This window comes from Hevea brasiliensis, chromosome 9 (assembly GCF_030052815.1).
Source record: "Hevea brasiliensis isolate MT/VB/25A 57/8 chromosome 9, ASM3005281v1, whole genome shotgun sequence".
In the NCBI taxonomy this organism is placed as follows: Eukaryota; Viridiplantae; Streptophyta; class Magnoliopsida; order Malpighiales; family Euphorbiaceae; genus Hevea; species Hevea brasiliensis.
Window position 1 is genome coordinate 15,059,942 of NC_079501.1, and position 19,847 is coordinate 15,079,788.

Below are 19,847 nucleotides of genomic sequence, written 5' to 3' on the forward strand. Positions count from 1 at the left end.
AGTATGAAACTACCTCAATGATTCGACTCTGTAATGCCAATGCCAATACATTTCGTCCTTGGTTCTAACACTTGCTACTCGACAGAATTGCAGAGATGGCAACCCTGGAAAAGCGAAGTACTTGTAAAGGGATGGCCAGACTAACTATTTCTGTTCCAATACTTTGTTACCATTTAAGCTAGGCCTAGGATTTTCATAGTGCAAAAGAAAACACCCCACGGCTCCATAAATCTCAAATGCTTTGTTTGATTTCCAAGTAAATGTATTTATTTATATTTTTTTTTTATTTCAAAATTATTTTTTAAATATAAAAATTACATTATTTTAATATTTTTTAAAAAATATTAATATTATCTTTATTTTAATAATTTTAATAATTAATTACAGGTTATTTTTATCATTCTAATAAATAAAATTATTTTTAAATATATTTTAACTCAACACTTAAAAGCTTAAATTTATTTTTAAATAGTTTTATTAAATAATTAATTACTCTTTTTAAATTAACTTATAAATTAAAAAATATATTTTAAATTAAAAATTAATAATCAAATAAAATACTCTCTTAAATTTTACCAATTTAAAAGAAAAAAAAAATCACATTATAAGAGTATTATAGTGCCACTTCTGATCCTTGAGAGGGGAAACAGAAGTATAGAGCCAAACAATATGATGAACAAGCAGGATTCCGATCTTGAAGCGCCTTAAAAAATGAAGGAAAATCACAATCAAGATCCAGATTCACCATTGCCGTCAAACCCGGCCTTTCACCTATTCATTGAACATAATCTAAACTATAAAATAGCAAACAGTGCCAGAGAACCTTCCTGTCTCCAAAATAATCACAAACGCATGTATCACTCAATCGTGCCGTAAGGCTTCATTTGGTTTCAAAAGCAATGTGAATATAAATGAAAACACGGACAGGTTACTCAAACTGATCAAAATGACTTTATATCAAAGCTTGAACAATTACCGCTAACGTGAAAGAACTTTGTATTTGCAAGTTGATAGTAACGATTGGAAGTCACTTATCTTTCCAAGCTATATACAATGCTATCAAACTACGAGGGAAAAAATTCAGTCTATCTATATATTGATTTGAAACTAAATAGAAACACCCTTATACCATGCAAAGAATTTTGCATTATCAAACCTCAAACCCTTCCAATTTTGTTTGTTTTGAGGGAAGTGAATTTAAAAAAATATATATCTCTTTTTTTTTTTTTTAAATTACGACACTAATTAGTGAAAAAATTAAATAATTAAAAAAATTAAAATTGGACAAATTAGAATTGTTTCCATAGGATTATTATGGGGAGATGCGTCCACCTAATGCCGCATAAACTTTTCAATTTTACAAAAAATAAAAAATAAAAAATCTTTCGCCTTTTTTTTTTTTAATATCATCTGTATTTTTATTTATATTATAAATAAATTATTGATTTATATCCAAACGGGTTTAGCCTGAATGGGTACGGTACCATTCCTTACCATAGTCCGTCTGTTTTTTGCCTTGGTCGCCATCTAAAAATCGGCTGCGCCATGGAACAAATACTTTTCTGCGGTAGGACTATTTGACTAATATACCCAACCAAACTCAACACGCGATATGCCTCTCAACACAAAGCTTCCTCCTATTGGCTATCCTCATGATCTTTCAGTAGTCTTAAGCGCAGTGGAATAATCACACCTTCAAACATTTTACAATAAAAAATTCAATTATTTTTTTATATATAAATATATTGGTCTCTTTCTGAAGGGTCTTTTTATCGATCGCCTTTCTTTGCTCATTTATGGCTTCTCCGATCGCTTAAATTTATCAAATCATAAAATCAATCAGAGCGAAAAACTCCGACCCGAAAAAGAAGAGAAAAAAAAAACCAAACCCGATGGCCAGACGATCCATTCCTGTCCTAAAGAAACTCCTCTCCTCGTCGCAAAATCCATCGCCATGCTCCAGATTCACTTCTCGCCGATCTGTGACCTACATGCCCCGTCCTGGCGACGGCTCGCCTCGCGCTGTAACCCTGATCCCTGGTGATGGAATCGGTCCTCTGGTGACAGGCGCCGTGGAACAAGTGATGGAGGCGATGCACGCGCCGGTTTACTTCGAACGGTATGAGGTGCACGGGGATATGAAGAAAGTTCCGACGGAGGTAATCGAATCGATTAAGAAGAATAAGGTGTGCTTGAAGGGAGGACTGGCCACTCCAATGGGCGGAGGTGTTAGTTCATTGAACGTGCAGCTGAGAAAGGAGCTTGATTTGTACGCTTCGCTCGTTAATTGCTTCAATTTGCCGGGATTGCCAACGCGCCACGAGAATGTGGATATTGTTGTGATTAGAGAGAATACTGAGGGAGAGTACTCTGGCCTCGAGCATGAGGTCGTTCCTGGAGTAGTTGAAAGCCTCAAGGTACTCTTACCAATTATTTATTTGTTTCTTTTGCTGGCTTGATTTTATCGTTTTTGAATTGGATTTGGCATTAATTGCGATTAATTGCTGTTGTTGGTGCAATGTCTCTGTTCTTAGTTCTTAGATTGAATAACTAGAAGTATTTGTCTTTTTATTTTTGGTTTATTTATTATAGAAATTTAACTATTAGGCTATTAGTGCAATGGCTTTTATTTTATTTTAAAAATCTCATTACTAATCATTTGTTAGGTGATTACAAAGTTCTGCTCCGAGCGCATTGCAAAATACGCTTTTGAGTATGCGTACCTGAACAACAGGAAGAAGGTGACTGCTGTGCACAAAGCAAACATCATGAAGCTTGCAGATGGTTTGTTTTTGGAGTCTTGTCGGGAGGTCGCTACAAAATATCCTGGAATCAAATACAATGAAATTATTGTGGACAACTGCTGCATGCAACTTGTTTCAAAGCCAGAGCAGTTTGATGTCATGGTATTTGATTATCCATTCAACCAATTCTATGGTTGCTTATTACCGATATTTTATTTTCTGAATATGTCTCGTCTCCATGTATTTGCTGGCACATGTTCAGTGTTGAACTAATGCAATCTTATCTTTAGTGGAGAATTCAGATCCTATATTTAATGTTATAATTTATTTAAACTATTAATACTCATGCTTTAATAAAATTAGATTGTGTTCTAGAGAAACCAATGAAACTCAAATGTCCCTAAAAGAATAAATTGAAAACCTTTATTTAAACTATTTCTAATTCTTGCAATCAAAGAAATGTAGAAAATGAGAAATAAATCATGGGCATTAGATTTCAGATTCGAGCAATATCTTTCAGGAAAATAGGTGAATTAACATTAGTACATGCTGTCATTCTAGGAAATTTATGAGCTTAATTTCCGGCAAGCACATATTCTTTCTGTTAGAAACATTTATTGTCATTTCTATGATGAGAGAAGTCCACTGTTCTTACTATTGCTAGGGTGAGGATAAATCTAGATATCTCAAGACAACAGATGTTTTCAACTTTTGAAATTAGATGGTGGAGAAAAATATCCTCTTTCATGCAGTTGGTGACTCTTAATACCAACAATGTGAACACAATTATTATAGATAGTTCCTCTCATACATTTTACTAATGAGAAGGGTTAGGAATTTGTTTTAATAGTTGGATTATGTCAGAATTAGAGCCTGGAGAAGGACATCAAAATTTATCATTAAGAATGTGGTAAAGCATTCAGCTAGTGAAGTATCAGTTGGTTGACATAAGAACCCTTGCTGCTTGGTTTTCCTGCATGATATTGCTGGTTGTCCTTGGCTTTAATAATTGGCTTTTGCTTCAAGTCTAAATAGTTAGTTTCCATGGTTTGAAGTAGTTACAAATTCTTTAGCTGATGAGGCTGGTTTTACATTTTGCAGGTGACACCTAATCTTTATGGCAATCTTGTTGCAAATACTGCTGCAGGTATTGCTGGTGGTACAGGAGTCATGCCAGGAGGTAAATCCACGAATATATTTTGTCTTAGAACTTCTTGTTTCTTTATATCTTCTGCTGTTTTGGAATAAGTAACAGAAAAAATGCAAAAATTTGGTAATGAGAAACTAATTATATATATATATATATATATATATATATATATATATATATATATATATCATTTGGTGCTTGATGCATCTAAATAAAGCTTAATTTTAATAAACTTTGTTTGGTATCTATTCTCCTTATAATTACTTAATTGGCTTATTTTCGAGTATATTCAAGTCTGCATGATACTTACAAACTTTTGAGTTTTGGTTAAACCAAATAAATTTGATAGTCTTTGCTTTTCTAAGAGCCTTAGAAAGGCTGCAAAATTAATGAACTATCTTCTAGGAGAAATTTGTGTCATGAATTTGATGTTGGGATGCCAACTAGTGGCCATTGTCAAAATTAGGACTGTACACCAACCCTGAGAAACTGAATGAGCCTGGATCAGAGTCAATGGGCTTTAGGAGTGTTGGTTAACCAAATAAATTTGATTGTCTTTGCTTATCTAAGAGCCTTTGAAAGGTTGCAATATTGTTGAACTATCTTCTAGCAGAAATTTGTGTCATGAATTAAAATTGTTGAACTATCTTCTAGCAAAAATTTGTGTCATGAATTTGATGTTGGGAACTTGGGATGCCAATTAGTGGTCATTGTAAAAATTAGGACTGTACACCAACCGTGAGAAACTGAATGAGCCTGGATTAGAGTCAATGGGCTTTAAGAGTGTTGGGTTGGCTGCTGCCGGTTAAAATGAGAGAGGAAATCAAGTTTGTAGGCTGGCTTTGGTTTTAAAAGTTAGAAACCCACTTGAACCCAATCTAACACGTGGGTACTAAATAATAAAACATAAATCATTTTAGAAACCCAGATTCCTTGTTGTTCTCCTTTCTATTTACCCAATCAACAAACATGAAGCACCCTTGACCCTCAATTCCCAAGCCAGATATTAGCTTCAAAGACTTGCTAATCTTTGAGCTCCACAATCTCTATGCTCCTCCTTTTTTGTTTTTAATATTTTGTTCCACCTTCTTTCTCTCTCCGCCCCAAGTCTCTTTCATTTTCAATCTCCCAACATCCTCTCCCCTCCCCCTTGAAAGTCTCTTTCATTTTCAATCTCTTGTCCAACCAAAAAAAAAATTGTCATCAGTTTTAGCTGTCAAAAAAAAAAAATCTTTCTGTCATCATTCCTCGGATCAGGTCCCCAGTTGGAAAATTATTTGGCAGCTCAAATGAAAATCTCTATTTTTACTCTCTAAATGTTTGTTTTAGGTATTTGTGTGTGTGAAAGTATCCAGAATTGGGGTTTTTTTATTGCATTTGCATGTGAGTTTACAGTTAATTGAAGCTTCTAGTTGAAATTGGGAACTTAATTCAATGTATAATTGATGTTGATCATAGGCGTTTGACTTAGAACTGTTCATGCTCATAGAGAATATGGTTTAACCCAAAACCAAATAAAGTTGCATGCTTCCTGTACAATTTGATAAAAATGGTTTTCTTCTATAATTTCATGGTTGGTGTCTAAAATTTGGAAACCGAATGGGCAGTTCAGGTGAGAATTTGGTTATGACCTACTTGACTCAACCTATATGTTATGTAGTCCTATTGAAAATGTTGAGCTCAAAAATAAAATGCTTATTACTGGGGAACGTTTGATTTTTTAGAGGACGCATTCCTAAAACATTTCCATACCTATTGTACAAACACATGCCTAGATCTTGATGGGGGAACCAACATGTATGTCTTTTACAAGTCCTTGGAAATTTTCTTCTATGATGGAAGATACATATGTTCTTGTCAATTGTTCTTTACTATGGTATCCATTCACGTAAACAATTCAAACTCTAGCTAAAAACTACATTATGGATTATAGTAAGAGTCAACATTTTATTGAATTTGACATAAGAAGAGGCATGCATACTATTGGTCTTAATTTAGAGTAATATAGGGAAGGTTGCAATCTGGGAAATGGTTATGGGTGCACTCTAAATATATAAATCCCATCCAGTTTGGAGAATACGGTTGTTGAAAGGTCAATAGGCCATAAAGAACAACATTGTATGTGTGGAAGGAGAGGAGAGAAAGATCACGTGTGAGAATTTAGAATATTGCTCAACATTTTCTTTTGCTAATGATCCCTGCCCCCCAAGCTCCCCACTGTGAAATTTTGAGAAAAATTTGGGTCAGTTGTTTCTAAATCAATTTTCATTTAGAATTGCTCTAAGTGCTAAAATGTGGGTACTGTGCAGGCAATGTTGGGGCTGATCACGCTATTTTTGAGCAAGGTGCCTCAGCAGGAAATGTGGGCAATGAGAAAATAGTGGAACAGAAGAAAGCAAATCCAGTGGCACTGCTGCTCTCATCTGCTATGATGCTCAGACATCTCCAGTTTCCTTCATTTGCCGATCGATTAGAAACTGCTGTGAAACGAGTCATTTCAGAGGGCAAGTACCGGACAAAAGATCTAGGAGGACAGAGCAGCACCCAAGTGGTCGTTGATGCAGTCATAGCTGCTCTAGACTGATTGGGTAGGTTGCTCGTTAAGCTGCTGATCTTACTTAAACATTTGCCGATCCAACTTGGAAGTTTGATCTTCTCGTATTCTTTATTTGGTACTTCAATTTCCCGCATACCATTGAAAATTATCATTTCTTTTTTTTTTTTTTTTTTGAAATAATCTCCATTGAAGATGATAAAATGTCATTGTTAATTAAGCCAAATACCTGTATAGGGAAGAGGCAATATTATGTGTTTGCTGCAATTATCAGGTTCACTATTTGAATTTTAGCGGAATCATGGCCATATTTGAGCGAAGTAGATCTCGAATATGGTTGCACTTGATATTTTACCTTTTTGCAGACCTGGCCAGGCAAGGAGTTTTGAAACCCGAGGCTGAGGATGTTTATTATAATTTTGTCCACTTGTGTCTTTGATTTTTCTCTACATTTTAGCGCAGATGTTGGAAATTTGTTTTGGAGTTGTCTTGAAGGTTCTTTTTTTTTTTAATTTTTATTTCTTTAATCTTATATAGACTGCTTGAAAAGCAGTTCTCAAATCTGATGTAGTGGATAACATTGATTCTTTACGGACCAGAGGGCATGTTTTTCATGTTATGGTGAAGAAACGGACATCTGTTGCAATTTGCTTAGATTTGATTTATTATATATATATATATATATATATATATATATTTGGAAAAGATTAATTCCATTAATAATTGGTCAGACCCAAAGCCATGACCCAGAAAATGATAGAGACCTAGCTAAGCCTAGGGGAAAAATCATGCAGAGGAGAACGATGGACCAGCCGCTGTTCAAGGCCGAACAAAGACTCCAAAAAGCAAGAGGACTATTCCAAACACAACCAAAGCTAGATCTATAGAAAACAAGCAGATAATCGGCCATGGATATCGGTAGACCCGCTCACCATGCCAACTCTAGTTCACCTAAAAGGGTCAACAGAAACCATGAACTCTTTTGGTTTAAATTCAACGATCTATATTTTTTTAATTGTTTAAATGAAAAAAAAATGATTCCACTTGCAATTGTCAGGTTTGGTTTTGATTCAATTTCAAACAAATTTGATCAGTTTCAAACAAATTTGATCAGTTTCAATTCTTAATTGACCCTTGGCTAGACCTAGATATGGATAGTATGGCAAGTGGTACAAGTAGCTCGTGAAAGGTAATGAAGTGAAACTCGGTAGGCATATGAAAAAGAAGGCCGATGCCGACTATGACCCCTACCTAAATATCCTAAATGCCGACTATGACCCCAACCTAAATCTCCTAACACTGTAAGCCCCTCCCATAGCCAGAGAAGAAAGCCTTGACCTGCACGCAACCACCCCAACTTGCAAATAACAAACAAACACAAACATGATAGATTAACAAAAACTCTCTCTAATAGAGCTTAATCTACCATAAAAGCGCTGAATATACCATTATTCATATGGAGTTACGAGCGTTGTCTTAATCTGATATGTGCCTATGCCCAATTAGGAATTGGTCGGGGCCATGTAGTACGTTGTTCCCTTTATTAATCTTTTTTATTTTCTGTTTGTTATTAAATTCTAACCATATCTAAATGTATTTAATGGTTAAATGTCAACAATTATTGAAAAATGCCAAATATGAATCTTTCAGATCCGGAGTTTTCTTCCTCCTTCAGAAAGGGTTTGTTTCTTTAATTTTGAAACCAAATTTAAATTATTTTGTTTTGTCACTTCCTCCTCAATGAGATCTTAATCGGATCTATCATTATTTATGGCTTCAGTTTAATTAGAAAGTGACAAACTAAGAAAAAAGGGGAAGGCAAAGGCAAGTAATATATATATATAGGGACAGGGCCAGTGACGGAGCCAATGTAGGGCTATGAGGCATTGGGGCCCTTAAAATTTTAAAAACTTTTGAGGGTGTATATGTAATTTTACAACTTCCTATAATACAAAAGCTTTAGTACAGCTGTATAAACTCAAATTTTCTCCACTAAAATTAGAGTTAACAGCTAAGTTTCTCTGATTTTTTTCTCTTTTCTATAAAATTATTAAAATTACAATTATCAAACCAAAAGCTAAGTTTCTGCAATTGCTTTATTTTTAAAAACTTTAAATTTTTACAGAGCATTCAACCTTTTAATATTTTTCAAAACTTCCCATTTACCCCATTCTTCTTTGATGAAACTTTATTGCTTGCACTGAAAGAAGAAGGATTTGTGCATTTTTTTAAAATATTGAAAGCCATATTATACTTTTACTTAAAAAATGAGTACTTACGATTAATTTTATCTTTATATTTATAAAACAATGACTAGTGAAATCAATTGTTTGGCTATATGTGGATAAAATTCTATTGAATAGCTTAGTAGATTTGTAAAGTAGTGAAATTAGACATTCTATTTTGTATATTCAATGAACGTACACAAATTATGTCTAATATATATTACCTAATTAATAGATATGATTAAGGAATATTTTGGTATATCATGCTATAAAATTTTGTATGTAATTTCATTCATTTCATGCTTTGTGGTAAGAGAGAAAAAAAAAATAAAATTTAGATAAATATAATAAGATGAATAATTATTTAGAGATGGATCTCTATATAGTTTAATTCCTTCTACTTATTATTGAATATTGCTTTATTTATTAATTATGATTGCTTTGAAGATTTGAGTTGTAACTTGAATTGGACCTCCTCACTTGAATTTTCGCCTTTGTCACTGGACACAACGTAAATTTAGAATAGATGCGAGGTGAATTTAGAATAGATGCGAGGTGAATGTACAATATTTTGTTTCAGGCAAAATTTATGTAAATATTTAAATCAATTTATTCAATAAAAAACAAATTGAAAATATTTTAAAAATATAAAATTGAGTTAAGGTTCTAGAAAACTCAAAATCAATTAATTATCAATTATTGTACTATAAACCGTAGAAAACTTATCCAGTTATCCAATTATGATCGGAGAGAAACCCAAAAAAATCATGATAAATCGACAACGTGGTGGTTATCTTTCTCAGCATGGATGATGGAACCCCTTTTTGTTTTTCTAATAAAAAATATTTTCAAGAATTTCCAATTTAAAATTGCTAAAAAAAAAAAGGCTCTCAACCCTAGAAACGAAAGCGACCTGTTTGGCATTATCGTTTGTATTGAATTCGTTCATTTTCTTGAATTGCCGTTTTGCAGCTGCCTTCATTCCCACTCAGCAGTTTAAATTTCTCTACGACCATAACGACGATCTTGTTCAAGATGAAATCTTATCGTCATTGGACTCGGTTCATCTGCACTAGCTTCAATCGATTTGAATCGAATTTCCCTCAAAATTCTCGTGTTTTCTCTCATTTTTCCGGTGATTTTGAGCAGGAATCATGGAATTCTGCAGAGGGTCTTGTGCGTTGCTCTGCAAATTACGTTCCTTTGTCTCCTATAAGCTTATTGGAGCGAGCTGCCAAGGTGTATAGAGACAGGACCTCTGTTATATATGGTTCTGTTAAGTATAGTTGGAGTGACACTTACGATCGTTGTCTCAGGCTGGCTTCTGCCTTAACTCAGTTGGGAATTTCCCGTGGCGATGTGGTGAGTTGATTTTGGTTTTTCTTCTTATTCTGATGGTTTAGAAAGAAATTTGCTTTTTTGAGTTAGTTGTTTGGAATAAATCATTTCCAATACGGGGTAAAAGATTTGATTTGTAACTTTTGCTTTGGATCACTTTGTGTTATGGTGGTCATCTCTCCAATTTTATGGGATGTCCCAAAGGGACGTATGGTGGTCCATCGACAGGTCCATGGAGCGTTTCTGATGCTAATTGCTTTCATCTTGGTACTTGATCTTTTGTTTCTTCCGTTATGGACTTCATTTAATAATGAAGATAAAGCTCATGAATGGTAGGTCCTGTTCGGATAGATTCTAGATAGTGAAAATTAGGTTCTCTGACTCGTTGGTCAACTTAGTTCATTAAAATAAGCCATTTTGGATTTTGAACTTGTATTTCTATCGCACAACTGATGCTTTTTGAAAAGGGATTTTTAGCCTGGGTAACCCCACATTGCAGTTGTCATTATTATTTAATTCATGAGAAAAGAAAACATTCTAATTCCTTGACCAATTCCAAGCCTCTTTGGATATTACTTTCTTATTTTATTCATTGATGTACATAACATTGTCAGAGGCTCTGAATATGCTGTCTTGCATTATAGTTATCATGTTTCTTGTGTATGTTCAACTCGTATTGAAATGTGTCTTGGCTTTTGAAATCATAAAATCATTTATACAGGTTGCGACATTGGCCCCTAATGTTCCAGCAATGTATGAGCTGCATTTTGCAGTCCCAATGGCAGGAGCAGTTCTTTGTACACTTAATGCACGCCACGACTCAAATATGGTTTCTGTCCTGTTGAAACATTCGGAAGCTAAGATCATATTTGTAGACTATCAGTTACTTGATGTTGCTCGTAAAGCATTTGAGCATCTTGCAAAGACCGAAGCAAAACCACCCATGCTGGTCTTTATTTCTGAATCTGATGGTTTCTCGCCCATTGGCTTCAATTCGAGCACTTACGAGTATGAAAGTCTCCTGGCAAATGGACATAATAGATTTGAGATTAGACGACCAAAAAGTGAATGGGATCCCATCAGCATAAATTATACTTCTGGCACAACATCAAGACCCAAAGGAGTTGTTTATAGTCACAGGGGGGCATATCTTAATTCCCTTTCAACGGTTTTCCTTCATGGGATCGGAGCAATGCCTATTTACCTTTGGACTGTGCCCATGTTTCATTGCAATGGGTGGTGCCTTATTTGGGGAGTGGCAGCGCAGGGTGGCACTAACGTATGCCTTAGAAAAGTATCTCCAAAGGACATTTTTGACAGTATAGTACATCACAAAGTGACAAACATGGGAGGGGCACCGACTGTTTTGAACATGATTGTGAATTCAGCAGTTTGTGACCAAAAACCACTTCCTCACAAAGTGGAAGTTATGACCGGGGGTGCACCACCACCCCCTCAAATCCTTCTCAAGATGGAAGAATTGGGTTTTGGTGTATCTCACTTGTATGGCCTTACAGAAACTTACGGTCCAGGGACTTACTGTGCATGGAAACCTGAATGGGATTCACTGCCTCATAATGAGAGATTAAAGTTGAAAACCCGACAAGGGGTGCACCATCTTGGCTTGGAGGATGTTGATGTAAGAGATCCTATCACTGAGGAAAGTGTGCCTGCTGATGGTAAAACGATAGGTGAAGTTGTGTTCAGAGGAAACACTGTAATGAGTGGGTACTTTAAAGACTTGGAAGAAACAGAGAAAGCTTTCAGAGGTGGATGGTTTCGAAGTGGGGATCTTGCTGTGAAACATCCTGATGGTTACATAGAAGTAAAGGACCGCTTGAAGGATATTATAATCTCTGGGGGAGAGAATATAAGCACAGTTGAAGTAGAAACGGTTTTATATAGTCATCCCGCAATTTTCGAGGCTGCAGTAGTTGCACGGCCAGATGATCACTGGGGACAAACACCATGTGCATTTGTTAAGTTAAAAGAGGGTTTTGATGTGAGTGCACAAGATATAATCAAGTTTTGCAGGGACCACTTGCCGCATTATATGGCTCCTCGGACTGTCATTTTTGAGGATTTGCCAAGAACCTCAACGGGGAAGGTGCAGAAGTTTATTCTGAGGGAGAAAGCAAAGGCAATGGGCAGCCTCTCTTGAGATAAAAAAAAATAATAATAACGATTTGTAAATCCATGTTTCCTTGGAAAATAAGAATTTCGTTATTTCATGATGCTGTATGAAGCGTGCTTCTGCTATGTCCACACCGTCTGTGACTGTGAGCTTCAAACTGAGACCTGAGACCCTCTGGCTTATTCTTTAGCGCCACTTCCGTCCTATTAAACCCAACTCATGTGGCAAAAGGGAATAAATGAATAATGCATCTTTAATGGGCTTTAGAATACTCACTATCTGCCCATCACATCAGCTATGGCCTAGTGGAAAATTTTGGACTAGGATTGGCAAACAGGCAAAAGGGCTATTAACCAGCCACGCTAATCTGTTAATCGAGGAATGTAATTAGAAAATAAAACTAAAAAGACGACGAAGAAGAAGCAAATTTGATAAGACATTGAAGAAAATGCTTAGAAATCCAACGTACTATAACCTTACAAGCACCAAAGGCATGAAAAACATTAACGTGAAAATGTCTTAATTATAGATCATTTATGAAATTTCTTTAGCATTTGCAGAAGAGTGGTGGAGGATTTCTGGACTTGTAGCTCATGTGGTAGCATGTGCAGGATGCTCAGCCAGATTCAGACGGATAATATAGGGATAGATGACAGAACCACAATATAGATGAGTTCCAATCTTTACCCCACTTGAAATCAGTATTAACCCTGGATCATGGTAATGTGTAATTAATTTCCCATCCAAATTCACCACAAATACACCAGCGTTCTTCTGTGTTCGCAAGTTTACAATGTACTTAAATACAATTCTTGCAACCTTTCGGATCACAGGATACCTGAATGCTACCTTCCAGAAAGGTGTAATTTCCTGTCACAGTTGCACAGAATTAATCAACTTGGCTTTAATACATGCGTGAAATCTTTCTTGACTCGCCATGAATCCAATCCAAAATGTGTGAAATCTTGAACACCGAATCAAATAAAAAAAAAATTTTTAAGCTACTAATGGAGATTTTATATGATGAGGTAGTAGAATTTACCGAGACTGATGCAATCCAAAAGTGGCCACCTCCATCATAATGAATGTTATCAGGCATTCCAGGCATATCAACAAATTTTTCTGTGTGCCCTTTTTTATTTCCTTTTATGAAATATCGTTTACACCTGCTCCTGCAAAATATATATATATATATATATATTCTCCAATTTAACTGAAAAGAATAGCAATTGAGTTGAATATTCTCATTGAAATTCACTTACATAGGGGTTTCACAGTAGATAAGAGATTCTTGATCAGGAGAAATTGCAAGCCCATTTGCAAAGTAGAGATCAGCTAGCAGAACTTTGGTCTTTTTGGTTGCAGGATCATAACTCAGTAAACGACCATTAGGCTTACCCTCTAAAAAGTCCCACGTGACATCATGAAGGTAGTACTTGCACGAAGCATCTGTAAAATAGATAATTCCATCATCTGCTATATCTACACCATCTGCGAGTTTGAATTTTACACCGTCTGCCTCATCTGTCAGCAACTCCACTGCACCTTCTGCACTTATCTTCAGCAGCCCCTGTTGCTCATCAAAAAATTTTATTAAATAATTTCAAATTACAAATATTCTTATGATTAAAATTTATTATATTTAATTTTAAATTATTTTTTAATATTTTTTAAATAATATATTTAAAAAAATAATTTACTCAATAAAAGCTCTAAGAAATCATAAAGGACATATTAATCTTAAAATTTGAATTTACCCTTTTTTTTTAAATATATATATATTTTAGTAATCAAATTTAAATAAAAATTGAATTCATTCATCCAAAATAATATCATTTTTATAATCATCGAACATGATGGCCCACAAGTTGATGCAATGAGTGTGGATCTTTGCATGAATGGTAGACCGTAGAATTTTCTTTGTGAATAGACAGGAAAATAGCTTTTATTTCTTTTTTCATTAAGGGGAAAGATTTAATAAAGTTTTGTCTTCACGTAGACACTCACCTTATAGGCATCGGCTACAATGACATCGTTGTCGCGCCCCAGGACAAGCCCTAGGGGTCTACCGCCAGTATTGACCCAATTCTCCACCACCGTATCGGAAACTGATGAGTCATTCACCGTGACTCGCTTTATCCACCCATCTTCACAAGTTGTGTAAATGACTCCCGATTTGCTGTCATACGCAATATCTTCTGCTCCCGGCAACTCCCCGAAGCCAAGAAATTCTGCTCCTTGAAGAAGGCGACCATTCTTCAACGAAGGCTCTGGCAGTGGGTGAGTCAACTCGTGGTAAGGGAAAGGAGCTGGGTCGAAGGAGTCGAGGTGGAAAAGGAGTACAGCAGCTAAAACGGGGGCAACTACAGAGAAAAGAATAGCGTTGAAGGGGCATGATGAGGCCCTCCTTGAGGAGATTGGCCGAGCTGTGTTGTTCGGAGGGTTCATTGCAATGGCTGGTAGTAACGACTAACGACTAACGGAAATAAGATGGGGGAGACCTTTTTATATCAGAAAAAAAAAATCTAAATTTCAATATTATTTTTTATATATAAAAAATATATTTTATTAATTAAAAATAGAGTTTAATAAATTTATTGAATTAATATATTCAGTGTGATATTATTATTGGAAAATTAGAATTTAACATTCTTTCTTTATTTAATTTTTACCACTAAAAGCTCATATTTCTTCAAAACTGATTACATTAATTGATCAAATCATCAAGAGTTCATTGGTGAGTTTTACAAACTCAATAAAGCTCCTCTCCATTAATATCTCTCCTCTATTCATTGTAATTATCAACACTAATATCCAATAGAGTTATAAAGAGATTAAGAGTATGTCTGGGAAGGGCGGAAAGTAAGAGGGAAAAGAAAATGTGAGGAAAAAAAAAATTATTTTTTATTCTTTTATTTGGATTGAGTAGAAAATATTGAGGGAGGAAAAATATTGGAGGGAAAATAAAATTATTTTATCTTTTTCTCCTTTCTCTCTAAAATGAAGGGAAAGTAAGAAAAAAATGTTTAAAAATATAAAAATATCCCTATACTTAATAATATTTTTTTTAATTTAAAGGTAAAATTATAATTTTATTATTTATAAAATAATTTTTCCTCTAATATTTTCCTCTTCCAATCCAAACAAGAGGAAGAAAAATAATTTTTATTTTCATTCCTTATTTTTCCATTTTTATTTTCCTTCCCTCTTTTATTTTCCTTCCTCCCTTTCCAAACACAATGTAAGAGCTTGTTTGGATTGAAGGAAAAGAGGGATGAAGGAAAATAAGCTATGAAAAATATTTATGATGTGATATTTTTTTTTTGGATATGAAAAATATATATGATGTGATATTTTTTTTTTGAAAAATAGAGAGAAAATGAGGATTGAGTTCGTTCTCTCCGATTTAGAGAGAAAAGAAACAGTGTGGGGGTAAAGTCACCTTTTTAACTTATAAAATTACATGATAATCTTTTTACTTTTATATTTATTTATGTCTTTTAGTTATTTACATATATTTTTTTAATATTTTTAACATCAATGATAAAATAGTGGAGTAATATTTTATGAACCCTTTTTCATAATTATATATTAATATAGTGTTTATTAAATTGAAATCTTTATTCACATAAAAAAATAATTTATAAGATAAGAATAAAATAATAATTTTAATTATTTTACTTTCACTCTTTTACAAGAGAAAATAAATATATTTTCTCCCTTTTCCAAACACAAAAAGAAAAATAAAGTATGGAAAATAAAAAAAAATTTCCTTCCTTTATTTTCCTTCCCCTCCTATAATTTATCCAAACATAGCATAAGTGTATCCTCCATTTTTTTTATTGCCGCCAAATATATATATATATAATTTAAAACCTTTTTTTTTTCCTTTTGTAATAAAGACACTTGATCAAAAGTTTAATATAATTTAAAAAATTAATGTGAGATTTGCAATTTTAAAAAAAAAAAAGTTATATAATACGATATATGAAGAGATTTTCTATTCCCATTTTGTTTAAAGCATGAAGTGTTCTTTTTTAAAAAAAATTTATTTAATGTTAATTGAGATTCAAATTTGAAATTATATAATTTTAAAATGATCATAATATAATTAAATTAAAATTTATTGATAAAATTTAAAATATAAAAAAGCTTTATAATTATATTAAAAATAAAAAATTAATTAATAAAATTTTAATTCAATAATATTAAATTTATCAGAAACGGAATTTTTATTGGAAGCTGAGTCCAACCAAAAGTCGATGTTAATTATGAAATGCAGCATCTCATCTATTAATATTATAGCAGAAGAGGGCCAAGGCCATGCTGAGTCCAACCTTATATATATATATATATATATATATATATATATATATATATATATATAACAAAATATTTATATAAAAGTATATCTAATTTTGTTTTATAATAATATAAAATAATATGCTTATATCTAATAAATAAAATTATTATCTACCAAAATTATTAAAATTATTTAACCAATTCAATTGAAATAAAAGTTTAACCATTCACCATATTGCATATTAATTATGTGTATATAATTTAATTTAAGACTAAATTATATTAATAATAAAAAATATTTAATTCATAGAGTTTAGTTATAATAATAATAATAATAATAATAATAATAATAATAATAATAATAATAATAATAATAATAGTTAAAAGAGTAAAATTAATTAACTTAACAAAAAAAAAGTTTTAAACTATTCTTATTGTAAAAAGTTTTGTAACACCCCTAATTTTTTTAAATTTATTAATTTTGGGTAATTATTGATATTTTATTTTATTTGAATTTTAGGAAATTATTTGAAATTTTTCGGATTTTAGAAATCGGGTTCGAATTTTCCGAAAACAAAAAATTTGATGATTTTTTAAAAATTAATTTAAAGACCACGTGGCAAAACTAAAAATATATTTGGAGTCTATGAATTTTTCTGAGTTTTCTAGAATTTTTTTGAAAATTTTGGGCCTCGTTTTCGGTCCTAAGGCAGAGTAAAAATTTAAAATTTTGTATCCTGAATCGAACCGGCTGAATCAAACCAGACTGGATCAGACCGATCGAATCGAACTTGCTCCTTCTTCCTTTTTCTTCCTCCCCGCGCGCGTTCTCCTTCCTCTCTCTCTCTCTCTCTCTCTCTCCTCTCACCTCCTCACGGCCCACTTCCCACCACCCGGCCTGGCGCACCTCCCAGACCACTCCACTCACGGCGCCACAGAACGCCAAGCGTCTAATGCTACGCTCCGTCTTCCCGGCCGAAATCCGGCTGATCTGGTCACCGATTGGGCCGGGTCTTGTGTCTAAACCCATCTACTCGTCGAGAGCTTTCCATAGACACCAAGAATATCGAAATCTATCGAGTGGTTTGTCCATTTTTTGCCCGGGAAGTTTTAGCCCATTTTGACTTTTGGGATAGATTTCTCGCAAACCGTGAACCCCACGAGAAAACCGAGAGTACCAAAGCCCTCCACTCGTCGAGAGCTTCGCGGCGATATAAATTTCAAATTTTTCCGATACCGTTTTTCGGTGGGTCCCACGAAACTTCGTAGTGTTTTTCCGAGTATTAAATGAGCTTAGAAAATTCCGTAAAAATTTTATACTAACCCCCGTGTTGTGAGCTTCGTGTAGGTATCTTCAATTCGTGGAAATTCGACAGTTGTCCGGGTCTGTGAATTTCCAGCCAGACAGACCGGCTACCGAAAAAGTCTCCGAATTAGATCGAGATTTTGGCTACCCCACCATTGTTAGATGTCCCGAGCATGTCCCCGGAGTCAAAATTGGCATAGGTAAACCCGAACCTTACTTTTTCATAATTTTCTAGTACTTAAATGGGATTAAAAATCTATAAAATATTCGTGGTAGTTCAGAAAATTATGACTCTTTTTGCAATAGCCTAGTAATATTGTTAAGGACCGCGGGGCAAAGTTTTAGAATTTTTAGAGCTTATTTGGGTAGTTTTTGCAAAAATGATCAATTATAAGGACTAAACTGTAAATTTACATATTGTGATTGAGGATGTTTGGATGGGCCCAGGAGGGGCTGTGTGATATGATTGAGTTGTGGGTGTATGGTTGGTGAATATAGAAGTGCGTTTTGAGCCCTTTTGCAGGTTGGGTGAGTCCTAGATATAGGGGAGACTCTGCCGGATTTTCGGCACGACTTAAGACGTATTTGGTCTTTTCTTAGTTTGTATTGAGTCAAATTTATTAAATGATTGTAATAAAATTGTCAGGTGAGCCAGGACAACCTTCTTCCTCCGCCTAGCCGCCACAGTGATTGCTGTCAAGTCTGTGAGTAAAATATTAATTTTAATTGTAATTTCGATATTATTATATGTTTAAGCATGCCCATGCATCACTTATATGTATGTGTCTATATAGTTAAACTCTAGGCACATTTTATGTTGCATTCATAACTGTTAAAGTGCCATGGATGTTATTGTGGTAATTTGGAGCAGCGTGCGTGCGTTGGCGTGCGTGTGATGTGGTGTTGGCTATGGATAGGACGGGTAGTCACGGCTTGAGATCTTCGCTGGGACTCGGTCCTTCGAGGTAGTCACAGCTTGAGTTCTTCGTTAGGGCCCCGATTTGGTTTATTAAGCGAAAGTCCGACTTGAGTTCTTCGCTGGCACAGATTGGATTTAAGAGAGCTGTATAGGGAATCAGCTCTCATATACTATGATTGATATTACTGGGTGTGTGAGTGCTCCAAATTATCTTTTTGCTGTTATGATGTGAAATTATTGCTGATGTTGCATTTCACTCTACAGGGTGCATTAGCTTTAGATAGTTATAGAGATTATGGTTAAAATTGATATTTTACTCTCTGAGTTGAACGCTCACTCCTGTTCAATATTTTTCCAGGCCACAGGAGGATATTTTTGAGGTTAACCTACTTTTCTCCCTCGCAGGTCGTTTATTTATTTTTGTATAAACCTGTTAACTCTTAGAATTTCCGCATGTGTTAGAAATATTTATTTGAATTGGGTCTGTAATATATATTGTTATTTTGGACCTGTAAACTTATTATTTTATGCATGTTGATGGACTGGATAAGGGAGCTGAGCTCCCATTTATTTTTATGTTGTATGAATATGTGGAGGGTGAGCTGAGCTCCCCAATTGATTATATAATGTGTTTACAGGTCGGGTGAGTCAAAAACTCCCCGTTGAAAGGTCCATTTTATGGCCGGACTCTGTCCGGTTGAATTCTTGAAATTGGGCCCAAATGGGCCTTAGAGTTGGGTTAAGGAATAGTTAGACTTACTACGGACCTCGGGGGCTTTAGGCTGGCCTAGGTCCTAGTGCCGGTCCGGCCCATAGGTTGGGTCGTGACAAGTTTAGTATATAAAAATAATGTAAATGTATATTTTTTGAAATTATTTTTTAATTATTAAAAATAAATTAAATATATTATAAATTATATCAAAATTTAAGAGTAAACTAAATTTAATTATTTGTCAGTTATAAATCAAATTTTCACATTTAATAGACTAACCACTCGAAATAGGTTTCATAAAAATATATTTTTTAATATTTTTTACATAATAATAATAATAATATTAAGTATAATATTATAACAAAAGAGTAATAATATTAATCAAAATTTTATTATTTTAAAGTAGTGTTTATAACAAATCATAAGTGTAAAAAATATTACTAAAATAAATGAACAATTTATT

At 34.0% G+C, this 19,847-nt stretch overlaps 3 protein-coding genes across 5 annotated transcripts; 2 read left to right on the plus strand and 1 right to left on the minus strand.

The window, feature by feature from the left end:
- Positions 1-1,755: 1,755 nt before the first annotated feature.
- Positions 1,756-6,897, plus strand: LOC110638729 (isocitrate dehydrogenase [NAD] regulatory subunit 1, mitochondrial). 2 transcript variants are annotated; one of them, XM_021789379.2, is made up of 4 exons: positions 1,756-2,417; positions 2,679-2,906; positions 3,846-3,924; positions 6,204-6,897. In XM_021789379.2, the coding sequence occupies exons 1-4, from the start codon at positions 1,893-1,895 to the stop codon at positions 6,476-6,478; spliced, it is 1,107 nt and encodes a 368-aa protein (XP_021645071.1). In that variant the 5' UTR covers positions 1,756-1,892; the 3' UTR covers positions 6,479-6,897. The 2 variants fall into 2 exon arrangements, with proteins under 2 accessions (XP_021645071.1, XP_021645069.1); XM_021789377.2 differs by having other exon boundaries at positions 1,757-2,417; positions 2,667-2,906.
- A 2,593-nt stretch (positions 6,898-9,490) lies between these two features.
- Positions 9,491-12,242, plus strand: LOC110638715 (isovalerate--CoA ligase AAE2). Its single transcript, XM_021789352.2, has 2 exons — positions 9,491-10,035; positions 10,733-12,242. The coding sequence occupies exons 1-2, from the start codon at positions 9,709-9,711 to the stop codon at positions 12,170-12,172; spliced, it is 1,767 nt and encodes a 588-aa protein (XP_021645044.1). The 5' UTR covers positions 9,491-9,708; the 3' UTR covers positions 12,173-12,242.
- Positions 12,243-12,552: 310 nt separating this feature from the next.
- Positions 12,553-14,639, minus strand: LOC110638716 (protein STRICTOSIDINE SYNTHASE-LIKE 5). 2 transcript variants are annotated; one of them, XM_021789356.2, is made up of 4 exons: positions 14,153-14,639; positions 13,408-13,715; positions 13,188-13,311; positions 12,553-13,015 (listed from the first exon to the last, which is right to left on the minus strand). In XM_021789356.2, exons 1-4 carry the CDS (start codon positions 14,591-14,593, stop codon positions 12,737-12,739), a joined length of 1,152 nt encoding a protein of 383 aa, XP_021645048.2. In that variant the 5' UTR covers positions 14,594-14,639; the 3' UTR covers positions 12,553-12,736. The 2 variants fall into 2 exon arrangements, with proteins under 2 accessions (XP_021645048.2, XP_021645046.2); XM_021789354.2 differs by having other exon boundaries at positions 13,188-13,317.
- Positions 14,640-19,847: the final 5,208 nt, after the last annotated feature.

Bases quoted from the DNA above. Each gene is read 5' to 3' on its own strand.
- LOC110638729 (XM_021789377.2), top strand. From the start codon at position 1,893: ATGGCCAGACGATCCATTCCTGTCCTAAAGAAACTCCTCTCCTCGTCG. The intron at 2,418-2,666 runs GTACTCTTACCA...ATCATTTGTTAG, and splicing joins GAGTAGTTGAAAGCCTCAAG to GTGATTACAAAGTTCTGCTC. The intron at 2,907-3,845 runs GTATTTGATTAT...TACATTTTGCAG, and splicing joins CAGAGCAGTTTGATGTCATG to GTGACACCTAATCTTTATGG.
- LOC110638715 (XM_021789352.2), top strand. From the start codon at position 9,709: ATGAAATCTTATCGTCATTGGACTCGGTTCATCTGCACTAGCTTCAAT. The intron at 10,036-10,732 runs GTGAGTTGATTT...TCATTTATACAG, and splicing joins GAATTTCCCGTGGCGATGTG to GTTGCGACATTGGCCCCTAA.
- LOC110638716 (XM_021789354.2), bottom strand. From the start codon at position 14,593: ATGAACCCTCCGAACAACACAGCTCGGCCAATCTCCTCAAGGAGGGCC. The intron at 13,318-13,407 runs GTAAGTGAATTT...TATATTTTGCAG, and splicing joins ATCTACTGTGAAACCCCTAT to GAGCAGGTGTAAACGATATT. The intron at 13,016-13,187 runs GTAAATTCTACT...CAACTGTGACAG, and splicing joins TTTGGATTGCATCAGTCTCG to GAAATTACACCTTTCTGGAA.